The sequence below is a fragment of the Carassius carassius genome, chromosome 8, assembly GCF_963082965.1.
Source record: "Carassius carassius chromosome 8, fCarCar2.1, whole genome shotgun sequence".
Taxonomy (NCBI): domain Eukaryota; kingdom Metazoa; phylum Chordata; class Actinopteri; order Cypriniformes; family Cyprinidae; genus Carassius; species Carassius carassius.
In genome coordinates this window covers 16,531,691-16,545,264 of record NC_081762.1, presented here as the reverse complement: position 1 = coordinate 16,545,264, position 13,574 = coordinate 16,531,691, and the positions used below count along the sequence as shown (strand labels likewise).

At 35.7% G+C, this 13,574-nt stretch overlaps 1 protein-coding gene across 12 annotated transcripts in view; it reads right to left on the bottom strand.

Moving 5' to 3' along the window:
* The window catches only part of adgrb2 (adhesion G protein-coupled receptor B2), a 300,747-nt gene that overhangs the window by 57,202 nt on the left and 229,971 nt on the right, over nucleotides 1-13,574 (bottom strand). For all 12 annotated transcript variants that reach the window (XM_059556467.1, XM_059556463.1, XM_059556465.1 and 9 more), the window contains one exon: nucleotides 10,658-10,787. In XM_059556467.1, the coding sequence (XP_059412450.1) occupies nucleotides 10,658-10,787 (130 nt within the window). The remainder of the gene's footprint in view (nucleotides 1-10,657; nucleotides 10,788-13,574) is intronic.

Here is a 13,574-nt window from a genome sequence, read left to right as displayed (position 1 = left end):
TTAATGTCTTAATGATTTTTAGCATAAAAGAAAAATCTATCATTTTGACCCATACAATGTATACCTCAGCGACTTAAGACTGGTTTTGTGGTCCAGGGTCACATATGGAGTCAAGAATAGTCAACCACGATAATTCTTTTAAACTAAACAGTATAAATCATATAGTGTGGTTCAAAAGTCTGAGATCACTAGTGAAAATGCTTCACAGTTTACTAATAAAAAAAAAAATATATATATATATATATATATATGTGTGTGTGTGTGCAATAGTAAACCATCATTAAAATGTATTTAATATATAGCAAATCTCAATTTCTTGATTGCTTGTATCATAACAAAATGTGAACTATATTATCATCTATCTGTAATCTGCTAAATTCAACAATAAAGCAGAGACATGAAGATCTTAAGATATTACAAACATTACCGTCATGATTTTCTATAAAGCTGATTTGAAACTATGTGTATTGTCAAAAAATATATTAATTACCAGCTTTACAAATATTTTTTGTGAAAAGTTTCATTCAAAATGTTATTTGATTCTGAAGAGCATCTTGTGTTATAAGCATATGAAAATTCACTTCAAATCACATGTTCAGTGTCCTAAATTTGCTTTTTAGGTTAATGACCAAAAATGTACCACCATAGATATTCAGACCCCAATGTATATGGTTCAATAGTCAATATGAGGTCAAAGGCAGTCATAAATATTGGTGAAATGGCCGGCGTGGGTCGACATGCAACAAACTATCAGTTGTTAACTCTCCAGTGTTTCTCAACCGGTCTGTTTCCATATTCAAAAGCCTCCCTTTATGTCGCCTTTTAAAAAACACAAATCTTTAGATTTCCAATCAGGCCTTCACTGTGACTTAAACACTTGACATGATGGATTTAAAACGCCACGGTGGAGACTCAAATAAATATCATCGACTGTTCTTTAGACAGAGAGCCTGTGAAATGGCCACAGGTTTGCGTTTATAAAGCTTGCAGCTGTTTAGAACAAGCTGTGAATTGGCTTGAATATGAAGTCCTCATTCATGCACTTACAGCTCAATTGGCCTCCTGGTGTGGACCGGTCAGGCTTCCACACAAAGCGTTTATGACTAAACAGCCTTTGTGAACAAAGATCCCTAGAGCTTGTGTGTGGGATGTGGCGTTGGCCTTCCAACAGCGCATACTGTGCGTATCTTTGTGTGCACATCTGTTCTCTGTAAACCTGTGTGAGTGTCTGTGGGCAAAGGAAAGGTAGGCAAGGGAAAAAGAGGCGATAAAACAGCTTATAGAGTGGGAGAGAGCTCAGAGTGGGTGGAGGTATAGCAGCAGTGTTTTACTAAAACTGGCAGGTGCAGGTGTAACAGGTGGCATTGGAAGAGGTGCTGCCAACCTTCACTCTCCTCTTTTGCTTAGCCTATTGTCCCTGGCATATTAATTGCCAACATTATGCCTCTGCCGGCTTCGGTTTGGCAATTTTAAACATTTTAGTAAGCCAGCAGCCTGAAAAATAACTAGAGATGTTGTCCTTCTCAGAGAAATGCCATTGGCAGTGTAGATGGGAGGATTGCTCCTGATGTGAAATTGAAAACACTGAAGTGCTAGGGGTTTATTTAAAGAATATTAGCCTCTGTGAGAATAGAGCACAACAGCCGGGTGTTGAAACAAAAATCACTTTCATTTTCTCCACAGAGAAGGCTCAAAAGTTTTTGTTGAATGGTAAACTACCATTTAAAAATTTGGGGTTGGTGAGATAAAAAATAAATAAATAAATAAAATAATAATCAATATCAAAAGATAGAAAAACAATAGTGTGAAAAATTATTATAATTTAGAATAACTCTTTTGTCTGTGTGTGTGTGTGTGTGTGTGTGTGTTAATCTCTTTTAAAATGTAATTTATCTTTCAATGGCGAAGCTGAATTTTATATATATATATATATATATATATATATATATATATATATATATATATATATATATATATATATATATAAATGAAATAAAAATAAGATCTTACCAACCCCAATAAATGCTAGTGTGGTTCCAACTTAAGAAGGGGGAAAAAGAAAATGTTTAATAGCAAAAAAAACCAGTAAAAATTAGCTTCCTAAACTCTCAAACTGTTTAAACATTCATAAATATTCATATATTTTGCAATCAAGTTCTAATATATATATTTTTTATACTCAATCAATATTCAATATCTAAAAAAAAATCTATATTTTCACATTGTACCATTGGTTTTCATGAGATTATGTCATTCCTAAGGATTCATGGGATCCACAGTTCATTGTCTCCAGAGTAAATTTTCACATTTTTATTTGTATGCGTCAAATCAAAATCTCAGCTGGCTGGTTTTGTTCATGGCTCTGAACTCTTTATTGAAGAAAAATTATTTAGAAAAATACTTTGGTAACCAAGGTTGCTGAAATTACATGAGGTCTCTGTAACGCTCCATCAAAATGAGTGAAACAGAAAGAGAGTATCCTTTCTTTGGCAACTTTAGCAGAGGCCTAATTTCCAATTCACCACCACATCTCCAACAGATGTGTGAACGCTACACAGCATGAGGTGACTACAGCATAAAAACAACCAAAACTAATGAATGGAAAGGCAGAGTCTCACATACAAAAGAGAGATGCAAATCTAGTAACTTTTTATTTTATTTTAAACACACTGAAGAAGAAGAAGAAGAAGAAGAAGAAGGAAAAGAAAGAAAGAAAACATCCATAATTATTATTGCTCTATACTAGATTACAGCTTCTCATCCTTCAGCTGATGCAACAGTGCAACAACATGAATCAATCTACACTGAACTGCCAACGCCGTATGTCATGCATGACCCTACATTTATAATGTTACAAAATAATTTTATTTTAAACAAATACTTTTCTTTTGAACTTTCTGTCATCAAAGAATCCTGAAAAAGATGACACACAAATATTAACCACCACATATGTTTGTATCATTGATAATAAGAAATGTTTCTTGAGCACCAAATCAGAATATTATAATGATTTCTGTAGGATCATGTGACACAAAAAACTGTATATATATATATATATATATACATCTTTCAAAAGCAAATCTTATTGACCCGAAAGTATACATTAGGTTAGAAACAAAATATAATTTATATTAGCAGGTTAGAGAGCAGGGACATTACGAGCTGAAATTATTTACCTATATCAAACAAAACTAAAAATAAAACACAATATTTCTAATAAAATCGTATGAGTTAACACATAATTTTTATGGTCCTCCAATACACATTCTACTGACTATAAGAAAGTATAATGTCAACTGATTCTACTAACCCTAATATAACAGTCTACTAATGCGCTACTAATTATCTAATTAGAGTTAGTCAACATGTAGTTGTAAATACAACAGAATGCCTAGAGGAGACAATCAAGATAAAATGTACCTTTTCATTTAATTTCAGACAAACAGAGAAAATAAAGTGGCTGGACTATAAACTGCAAGCATACAAGATGCTAGGCTGCTTTGTTCATTTGTTTTGAGCAAAATAGATCATCAATAGTTCAATCAGATCATTTACTAAAAGCACTAAACTACAAACGAATGTTTCTCCATGATACTCACACACAAGAAATCAGCCTCCTTCTCCCATCTGAGCCACACAAACATCTTTTTAACTCTAAAGTGGTCCTACTTGTCTCTCAAATGCTCACTTTCAATCTGACTCCATCGTTCTGGTGATATGGGGTAAGATTTAATCACAAATGTCACCCACTGAGGGGTTATATGATCATTTGCCATGTCCACAGAGAACCTGCTGAGGTGAAACCTGTTCCCATTCATGGGCCTGCAGCCCTAAGCGGCTGTACCATAAGACTTGTCCTAAAAAACATATGCCACAGCTCCCATTGGCTCTGAAACCCATTGACGGCACGCAAATTACATAGGGAATTACAGGCCGTCTATCCCAGCACACCCTAGGGCAGAGTGACGCTCCTCAGCAAATAGGAGTCATGTCTATTTTCAGCCCAGGCACTTTAACCTACTTCTCCAGCCTCACGGGCAGCAGAGCCACCATTTATCCCTGATCTCTCCTCGTCCCGTTCCTTCTCGCGCCGCAATAACTCATTATGACAATAAGAAACGCACTTAGCAGAACCAGGGAGTGAGGACATGGGAAAACAAGAAAAACCTTACACAAACTTAGACTGCATTAATCAAACAGTTGAAAGTCTCTGAGGCGTATTGTCCCCGTGTCTAAGACCTTCGAGACAAAACCTCGATCCACTGTTTTGATGCGTGTCGCAACAATCCACCTGATTTGCCCAGTACATACCCACATCAGGAGAGACCGAGTGCCATTTTAGCACATGCTGACGCTGTCCTTCAAGTTCCCTGGACATTTGTTATCTTTGTAGTTGGAAGAGAATCGCAGAGTAGCGGGACTGTTTGTTAGGGAGTCTAAAGCCCAAAACAGGGGCGCTGATCAATCATCAGCCTTCAAACTTTCCAGGAGCTTCCCAAACCAGGACGACCCAAGAGCTTGCTTGGGTGTCGTTAAGTGGTTAGCACTGCATTATACGAAGATTTGCTGTAGAATAAAGTGGTTTACATCCTGTAATTGGGAATTAAATGAACATGCAAGAAGGGACAGTTCTCCTAACGAAAATGAACTGGGATGTGTATCGCCCAGGAGAGCAGATATACTTATTACTGTGTGAGGAATTGTATCACCTCAGCGGGAACTTACACTAGGCTGTGTGCTAATGAGAAACATGGCTAGCGTCTTAGCAATTGTGCCGTGTCACAGTGGAGAATGAGCATTTCACTGCCTCTTTGGTAGTGTTGGCAAAACTCCTCAGGTTTTATTTCACTCATCTCTTTGGAGTCTAATGGTTAAAAATCTGGGCTGGTAATCAAAAGGTTGAGGGTTCAGATCTTGTAATAATTAATTAGTGGTCATATTCATTAATATCTTTTATTTTACAAGATGAACCAGCATTATACTAATGTAACACATAGAACTAGATTTGAATTTCCTAAAGGAACTACTGTACCAATTCTGGCAGCAGAAATGAGTGAAAGTGTTTAAGTTCTGCATAAAAAGAAATAAACATGTAAAACATTATTGTCAATTGAAATACAGATAAAATAAAATAAAATATAAAAGTAGATGGACATTTTTAAATAATTGAAAATTAGAAATATTGCCTTGGCATCTACCTGAAATAAGTTTAAGTTGAAGCACTACAGTTATTAAGACTAAATAAAAACTAAAAGTAAAAAAAAAATAAAAAATAAAAAATGTAATCTAAATAATATTACAAAATTGGTGTATAACTAGAACTGGAATATATAAAAGCTGTTTGAAAATATGAATAAAGAGAAGTATGTTAAAAATACTAAAAGAACACTGCTTCTTTGTAGTGTAAAGGCGAAAGTTACTATTTATTATGCAAATAATTGCAGGGTAGAAGACCAATTAAAATTCAAAATGCAAATACAATGACGATTCAAATTTGAATGGTGTACATTCTTTTATTGTACATCAAAGGGAACTTTTCACATTTTCATTTTATATTTCTTAAAGTTCATAAAAACCAAAAATAACTACATCACACCTAAGACTGAAGTTGCCTGATGTTTAACTAATTGCAGGGAATAGCAGAAAAAAATAAAAATAATAAATAAATAAATAAATAAATAAATGAAAACCATGCATCTGCCATCTGGACGGTTAAAGTTAAACCAAGTGGAATGGATAACCTGTAGACATAATGTTTATCTCTACAATACATGTATTTGTGTGTGCTTCAGTTTATCTGTATACAGGGCTAAGAATATTGGTCAACAAGCCTGAGGCAGATCGCATTGCTCTAGAGATTCCCTGATACTGAGAGAAAGACCTCCGTCCTTCATTCATCCAGACAGCAAGAAGCTTAGCATGCAGGGCAGGTAGGCCTACTTGTTCAAAATGGATGCATGCGTGTCTGTGTTAAAGTGGGCAATAACACCAAACCTTAGTGTGCTCCGTCATGTGTGTCTTTGTCTGCGCTTGAGTGCCTCTAGTTTAATCCTGTGTGACGATGAATCAGTTGCATGGGAAAACTGACAGGCGACAAATTGTTATGGCCTAAAGAAGCCGCTATCTTCTCTGTGCCAACAACTCCCATCATCCATTACTGAGTAACTGATCAGCACAGAGTTATTATGTATAGTATGAGGCTAGGATGATAACCAATGCAAGCCTTTGAGCTTGTAGTCACTACATAAATAAACGCTCTGTTTTAAATAAAACAGACCTCTAACCTTGCTAAATAGCAGTGTTTTCACTCTTTGAGATAGACAGCAGGGGATAAACAGGATCAGTGGGTGATAGCAGCTATACTAAAGATGGCCTGTAATGACAGCCACTTTCCACCCTCCCTCTCCTCTCGATTAAACATGAAGGCTAATCCATCCATGTATCTCTGTCTTATTTCCTTTTAAACATTTGAGCTTTCCCACTTCCTCCGTATAGTCTTAAAGACAGGGGCTAGAGCTGTCACGGTATTTTAATTGTGCCTCTCGATATGATATCCACTAAACTATTGCGAAACCATTAACAATGATTTTGGCTTAATAAACTCCTAATTTGCCTATTATTAATAGTTAGTAAGGTAGTTTTTAAGTTTAGGTATAGGGTAGGATTAAGGATGTACAGTAGAATATGGTCATGCACAATATGTACTTTATAATTACTAATAAACAGCCAATATGTTACGCCAAAACATCCCTTTAACAAGTTCCAAAGACAGTGTAATTGAAATGCAGTTTTCATCACGTCTGACTCTCGTCTAGTACTGAACTACAAAGCCCAAGAGCAGACTTGATCTGTAATACTGAGAAGATACCAGAGCCTTGGGAGGGCAGAGAGCTCAGAGCAAAACAAAATGAATGTGTTCAGACCACTGGATATCTGTCAGAGCAGCTGTTGTACTTCACAGGGCCCTATTCAGAACTTTTCCATCGGAGGTTTACAGATTCAAAAAAGGAAGAAAACAAATTAGCTCTGTTCTAAAAGTGAGCCGCTTTGACATCAGATCTCTCTCTGCCTTTTAACCAAAAGTTAAAAAACATTTTCCATCAGTATGATCACTCAAACTGCACACAAGTAGCTCTCTGTACTTGAAGTGCAAAAGATACTTCGTTAACAGTAGAATTTGTGGTTAGTGTGTTGCTATAATGACAATGCACTAAAGCAAAACAGGCACATACCCGATCTATGTATTCTATTAACATATTTAAGAACTGAATAAAAAACATTCCACTCAAAGTTTCTGAAGTGCATTCTGGCATTGTGGGAGGATAAGTTTGAAAAATAGAGGTGTCTTAGAAGCAATCACAGTTTTGAAAGCTTTACTTTGAAACATCTTTTGCATTTAAAGTGCATTTATAAGGCCTAGAAATGCTGCCTAGATAGACAGCACACTAGATTTTGGAACACAGCAACAGTGTCTGGTTTAAGGATTTTTTTTAGAGTGTTAAGCTGCTTGAGAACATTAAAATCTCTGATGGAGATGTGATGACCCATGCAGAGTCAGGCTAATGGGTGGAGACTGTTTGCTAATAGTGTCGTTTACTCTGCACTTCCAAATGTCACCAGGCACTCCTGCAAAAGCCAATAGCCAGGCGCTGACGTCATAATGAGGGACAAAAATTGATAAATGTCGATTAGGAAGCATTGACCTACAGCTTTAGGTCTGGGTGACAGATATGAGCTGTGCATTATAATTTTATTTCTGCTTGTCACTGTTCTATTCTCTGAGGACACAACGTATTCAGAAATGGCACAGCATAAGAACAGTGACATTTTAGAAAACTTTACTACAGAAAACCATTAAAAAGTGTATAATTGATCGAAAGTGAAAGTAAAGATGTATAGTTTTACAAGATTTTTATACTTTGAATTATATATATATATATATATATATATATATATATATAATCTGTGTGCATCAATGAATTCTGGAAAAAATATATACATTTGTTTCACTGCATACCCAAAGCACTAGACACATCTTAGTCTCCCATTATTATACTCTATTAGTAAACATGACTTCTGACTTAAAAATGTTCTGTCCTCCACTTTTCCCTCTTTTTATTTTAGTATTCCTTTAACTCTGCAGTTTTTAGGACTGACATTGCATCCACCTTGCCTCCCTGTACCCAAAGCTCAATGTCCCTGCCTGTGCAGTATTGTGCCTAATGGGCAGTGCTGCTCTCTCTCTCTCTCTCTCGATCTCTGCATGTGTGTGTCTGCTTGACACGCTGTCTTTAGCCAGTGTCAGTGGTGCTGGCAGCCAGCAGTGTGTGGTCCAGTTCCTGTGTGACTGTGACTCGCCTCTGGCTCTACTCTCTTCGCCCCACATGGCTCATTCCTCAGGGCTATTCTCCCAGCATCCCCTTCGCCTGCCATGCATATCAATCACTTTAATGGGGGTTCTTTCAGTCGAAAAAACACTCGGCTAAACTAAACTGGGTCAGTATCCTTTCATTGGTGACGCAGTTGAGGGGAGGGGAGGAGGAAAACGAACAAGAGGGACAGAAAGATAAATATGTAGATAGAGACATGGACCGATATATCTATAGAGAGAGAGGGAAAAAGAGAGATATACAGGACACATAGTCCTAGAACATCGAGGTCTGAGCAGCTGCTGGGCCTCTCACTTCCATTAAGTGAAAAGAGGGTCAATATAACAAGCAGCAGCAAGAGTCATTAACCTGGATAGCTAAAAGCCGATCACCGATACAATGCTTAGTGTCTAGTCCACTCAGAGGTGACACATATCTACTCAGCATGGACTCCAAACATTAGTTTGTACTGTAAAATAAATAAGATGAACATAACAAACAAAAAGCTAAAGATGCTACTATTCATGTTTAGGAACATGTCAAAGCAATAGTTATATAAGCATGTTTTTAATCTAAATTTTTTTTCTATTGGCAGCAGAATAAAAAAATTCAAAAATCTTGAAAATTGCACTATTAACTACCGTATATAGTGTTTTTTACAATACTTTATTTAAAACAGCTTTACAGAAAATCATTGAGCCTGTCCTCCAACAAAAAACGACCATATAGGTAATTTGTGCAAGCATTTATTACGACCTATATTTACGTTTTAAAGTTAAAGTTAAAAATAATGACAGGATCTTGTTGCGTCTGTCATCATGAAACGACGTATAACGTCATTACCAATCAAAACGCACGTTTATTTAAATGCAATGTGTGGGCTTTTTACCCCGATCTCACAGTATTTCCTACATATTTTACTAGGTGGCTTATTCGTTGGAATGACCACACCTAACCCCAGCCCTAAACCTAACCCTCACAGAAATCATGCTAAATTATGATTTATTGAGCATATACATTTTCGTGCACGTCCGTTTCCTGGAATCGAACCCATGATAACATGATTACATATCAAGGTATAACGCAATAATCTACCAACTGAGCTAAACGAAAGGCAAATCAGAGTGCAAATAAAAGAGTAAAAAACATTAACATGAAAACGACCTTTTGCCGATAGGGGCGCAATTGTAGTATATGCTCTGATGGGTCGTATTTCAGAAAGGACAGGTTGAAATCATTGGATGTATGTAAAATAAAGGTCACTGTTTCACAACTCAACACAGAATCATACTTAAAAAAAAAAAAAAAAAAAAAAAAAAAAAAAAAAAAAAAAGTTGTAAATTTTTTATTTTTGTTCCTCCTATTTCAATTTCATGGGTGTAATCTAAGGAGTTTTCTACATTTGGCATCAAGGCTGCATTTATTTGATGAAAAATACAATGAAAACAGCAATAATGAAGTAAGAATTTTTTTTAATAACTGTTTTGTATTTTAATACACTAGTAAAAAAAAAAATATATTATTTAGGATGAATAAAAAGTTAAAAAGACCAGAATTTATTTTGAAACAGAACTCTTTTCAACATTATAAACTTGTTATCGCCTTGTTATTGATTAGTTTAACTGATCCTAGATGAATATTTTAATATATTTATATTAAATATAATATATAATAATATATTAACTAAACGGTCTGAAATCTTAAAACGTCACCGTATTTCTTTTTAATGTTTACTCGGTAAATGTAATGCATTCCTCCCCCGATGGCTCACACTTTGATAATCACTGCTTTATTGAGATTAATATTCATAATCACAGAAAAACAACAACATTGCTGTGCATCAGTGCCTTTAAACTATACCTGGGAGAAATCCCGAGCTAGACAAACCCTGACGCATAATGCATACCATGATAAATTAAACACCTGGTCCACCATCTGCTTCTGTACGGTACCCTCACATTATGGAGGCAAGTTCACATCGAATGACACAGCAACAGTGCATATGGTCACAATGTTACGCCCCTACCTTTAAACAAAATAATTACCCAAGAACACGGTTTCTGATCTTTCTTTAGCTACAGCATCTAGCATATGTGGACCAGACAGGATAATGACCTTCGAGAGAGCAACCGAACACTTCAAACAATGTTAGACAACAATATTCTCGATGTATGGCAGCATATGTTATGCATAAGACAAATTTCACAGAGGTCTCGGTCGGCTAGGCCCTGTCCCGAGCAAATGCTGCGGGGTGAAGTGAGGTGTGGAGAGGTAAAGATAGCACTCACCGGTTCTTTAGCTTTCTGCGCTAACACTGCAAAGGTGGACAGCTTGCTGCACAGACATTTGGTGTGGGAGACTGCCGGCGATGGGAGCGTTTGGCAGCTCTCTGCGTCCCAGTTTTCTTCGCCAGCCTCTCTGTTGATAGGGTATAGCGACAACACACACACAAACACACACACAGAAAAAAAAAAGAATGAATTAATTGGGTCATTCCATGAGAGAGAACAGGAGAGACCATAGTGAGTTGTACGGTGCCATGAGAACTAGTCGATGACAACCCCACTCCAAACACTCTCGGCCACAATGGCCCTCAAGCTCACTGGCTTTGCTATTATAATGGACCATCTAGTCTTTCTGCAAATATCTGCTTGTCATAAACACTTTCAGGGTCTCATGGCTGTCATACGTACCTTCCATTATCCTCTTACTCAAAGTGTTCTCAATATGTTCTCAAAATGTCTAGCAGAAGCACTCCAATTCTCATTGCTTATCTTTTATACATTATTACTATAATTATAATCATGTGATTGTTAAATCCTTCTTTCATTTATCCATTAACAAGTCATCTTTATTTTATAGTATGCCCATATTTACGCTACCATGCAAAGGTTTAGGGTCAATAAGCTTTTACTTTTATTAAAGAAGGACACACAAAATTGATCAAGAGTGACGGTAAAGACATTTATAATGTTACAAAAGTTTTCCAACACTAAAACAAACTACATTTCAAAATATACTACAATAGAAAACATTTTTTTAAAATGGCAATAATATTTTACAGTGTTTTTACTGTATTACTAATCAAATAAAATGCATACTTCTTTCAAATACATATACACATTTTACCCACCCCAAGCATTTTAATGGTAGTGTGTGTGTGTGTGTGTGTTTATATATATATATATATATATATATGCACATATTTACATCTGTTTCAAATGGTTTATTCATTTATTTATTTAATTATTATTATTTTTATTTATTTATTTATTTATTTATTTTATTTTATTTTTTATGTACAAGTTTCCAAATGGGACACTGTGAACTTAATACTCCCACATATGCACATCTTATAAGTTTAGGGAAGAAATAATGGGAATGGAGGAAGGGGAGTTTTAAAACCTTTGTTAAATGTAAACTGTCAAGCTTCATGTTGATCCTCAGATTAAACTCACTGCTGAGGCCAGATGGTCGGACTAAGAGGAGCTTCTAATTATGGATTTAGTGAATAGTGTACAACAAAAAAGCACAACTGATTAAATGTGTGTAACATTGAGTTTCCACAACTAAAAATTCAAGTTCAAAGCCTAGTCAAGATAGATACATAAGTGGTGGGTCATTTTCCAGCAGTAAGAGTAGTGCTGTGCTCTTTGCTAGTAACCAAAAATGGTCCATGAATCATCACCATTGTGCCCTTGAGCAAGACACCTACTTAAGTCAACATGAAATCAAAATTCAGACATTTCTTGTGAGCAGTTCATCACTACATGTTATTCCATAGGAGAAAACACTTTAGCCAATGGCAATTTGTCATGCTGACTTTACAAAGTTACAATGAATGAATCTTTCAAGTGAACAATGAATAAGTGAATTTCATCTGCTTCCAAGCAATGATTTGTACTGTAAGGAATAATAGCATTTTCAGTTCACTGAGGTCTCTCTTTTGTATTTGACCCCTTTAGAGATTTTCAAATTCTGACTATAGTAAACCCAAATAGCCTTGGTTGGGACAATACCATTTATATATCAATACACGCTGGTGTCGCAAATACATCTGAAAGACACCCGAGGACACAGAGTGAGCTGCTGAAGGAAAGGTACACAATCCAAATTGTCTTAAATGTGAGATGTGATTTATATTAAGAGTGCAGTTTAAAGAAGCCTGCCAGATGTGTATACTGTGTAATTTGAGACCAGATTTTTACGGTTGTATCCTTTTTTTGTAAATTCACATGAGTATTTCTATTTTGCACAAAGGGTATCTGTTAAACTTCACAGACTTTAATGAACGAGCACAGATGTGCATTTGCACATTAAACAGACAGGGCACAGTAGAATGGATAGCGCAATAATTCTGACTGAAATATATATCTTACTAAAAATATTTTACCTTCAAAAGTGGAAGCTCTTAAAATCTCTATAAACTACAGTACAAAGATTGACTTTCTGAAGTTAGACAAAGTCATAGTTTCTTCAATAACTAAGATGAATAATGAAAAAAAGAAGCTATTTGTTTTTTTCTCCCCGGTGTACTGAAAACATACCAATCCAGGGGTTTGTACCGAAACAGTAATTTTTGTGTGCCATTATATCCCTAGGTAGTATCCCGAGCTGGTACTGTATATTATTACAATTTATTTATTTTTATCCTGGTACTTTTATTTTATGGAGTAAAAGAAGCAGGCATATTATTATGAATATCTTGAGTTTATGATACTGTAAAGTCTACTCAAGCAGCAAAAATAGAGATAAATCCCAACTTCAATTTATAATTACAAGAATAGGAAAGGAATTCCCGTAATTCATAAAAAAAAGTCTGTATACATAAATAGTTCTTTCTTGTAATTATTCATGACTACATTGATAACTATTTTAAGTTCCCTCAAGGTCAAAATTGTTTAATCAAACATTTTAGGACAAATACACTAAATAGTTGCATCACTTTTGTTTGCAATATTTCTGTTTAAAACACTGCATCTTAGTTACTAACAAGCCAGATTTCAGTTTAAAGGTACAGGTTGTAGGACCTGCCAATAGAGGCACACTATCAAAACAATAACAATCGCGTGGTTTGATGACGCTAAGAAGGAGCGTGGAATGATGGGATTTGTTGCCTTCGACCCAACTGCTGATGGCCATCAATCAGACGGAAAGATAAATCATGGATTTAACGCGAGTTCAACGATTTGTGCGAGTAGATTA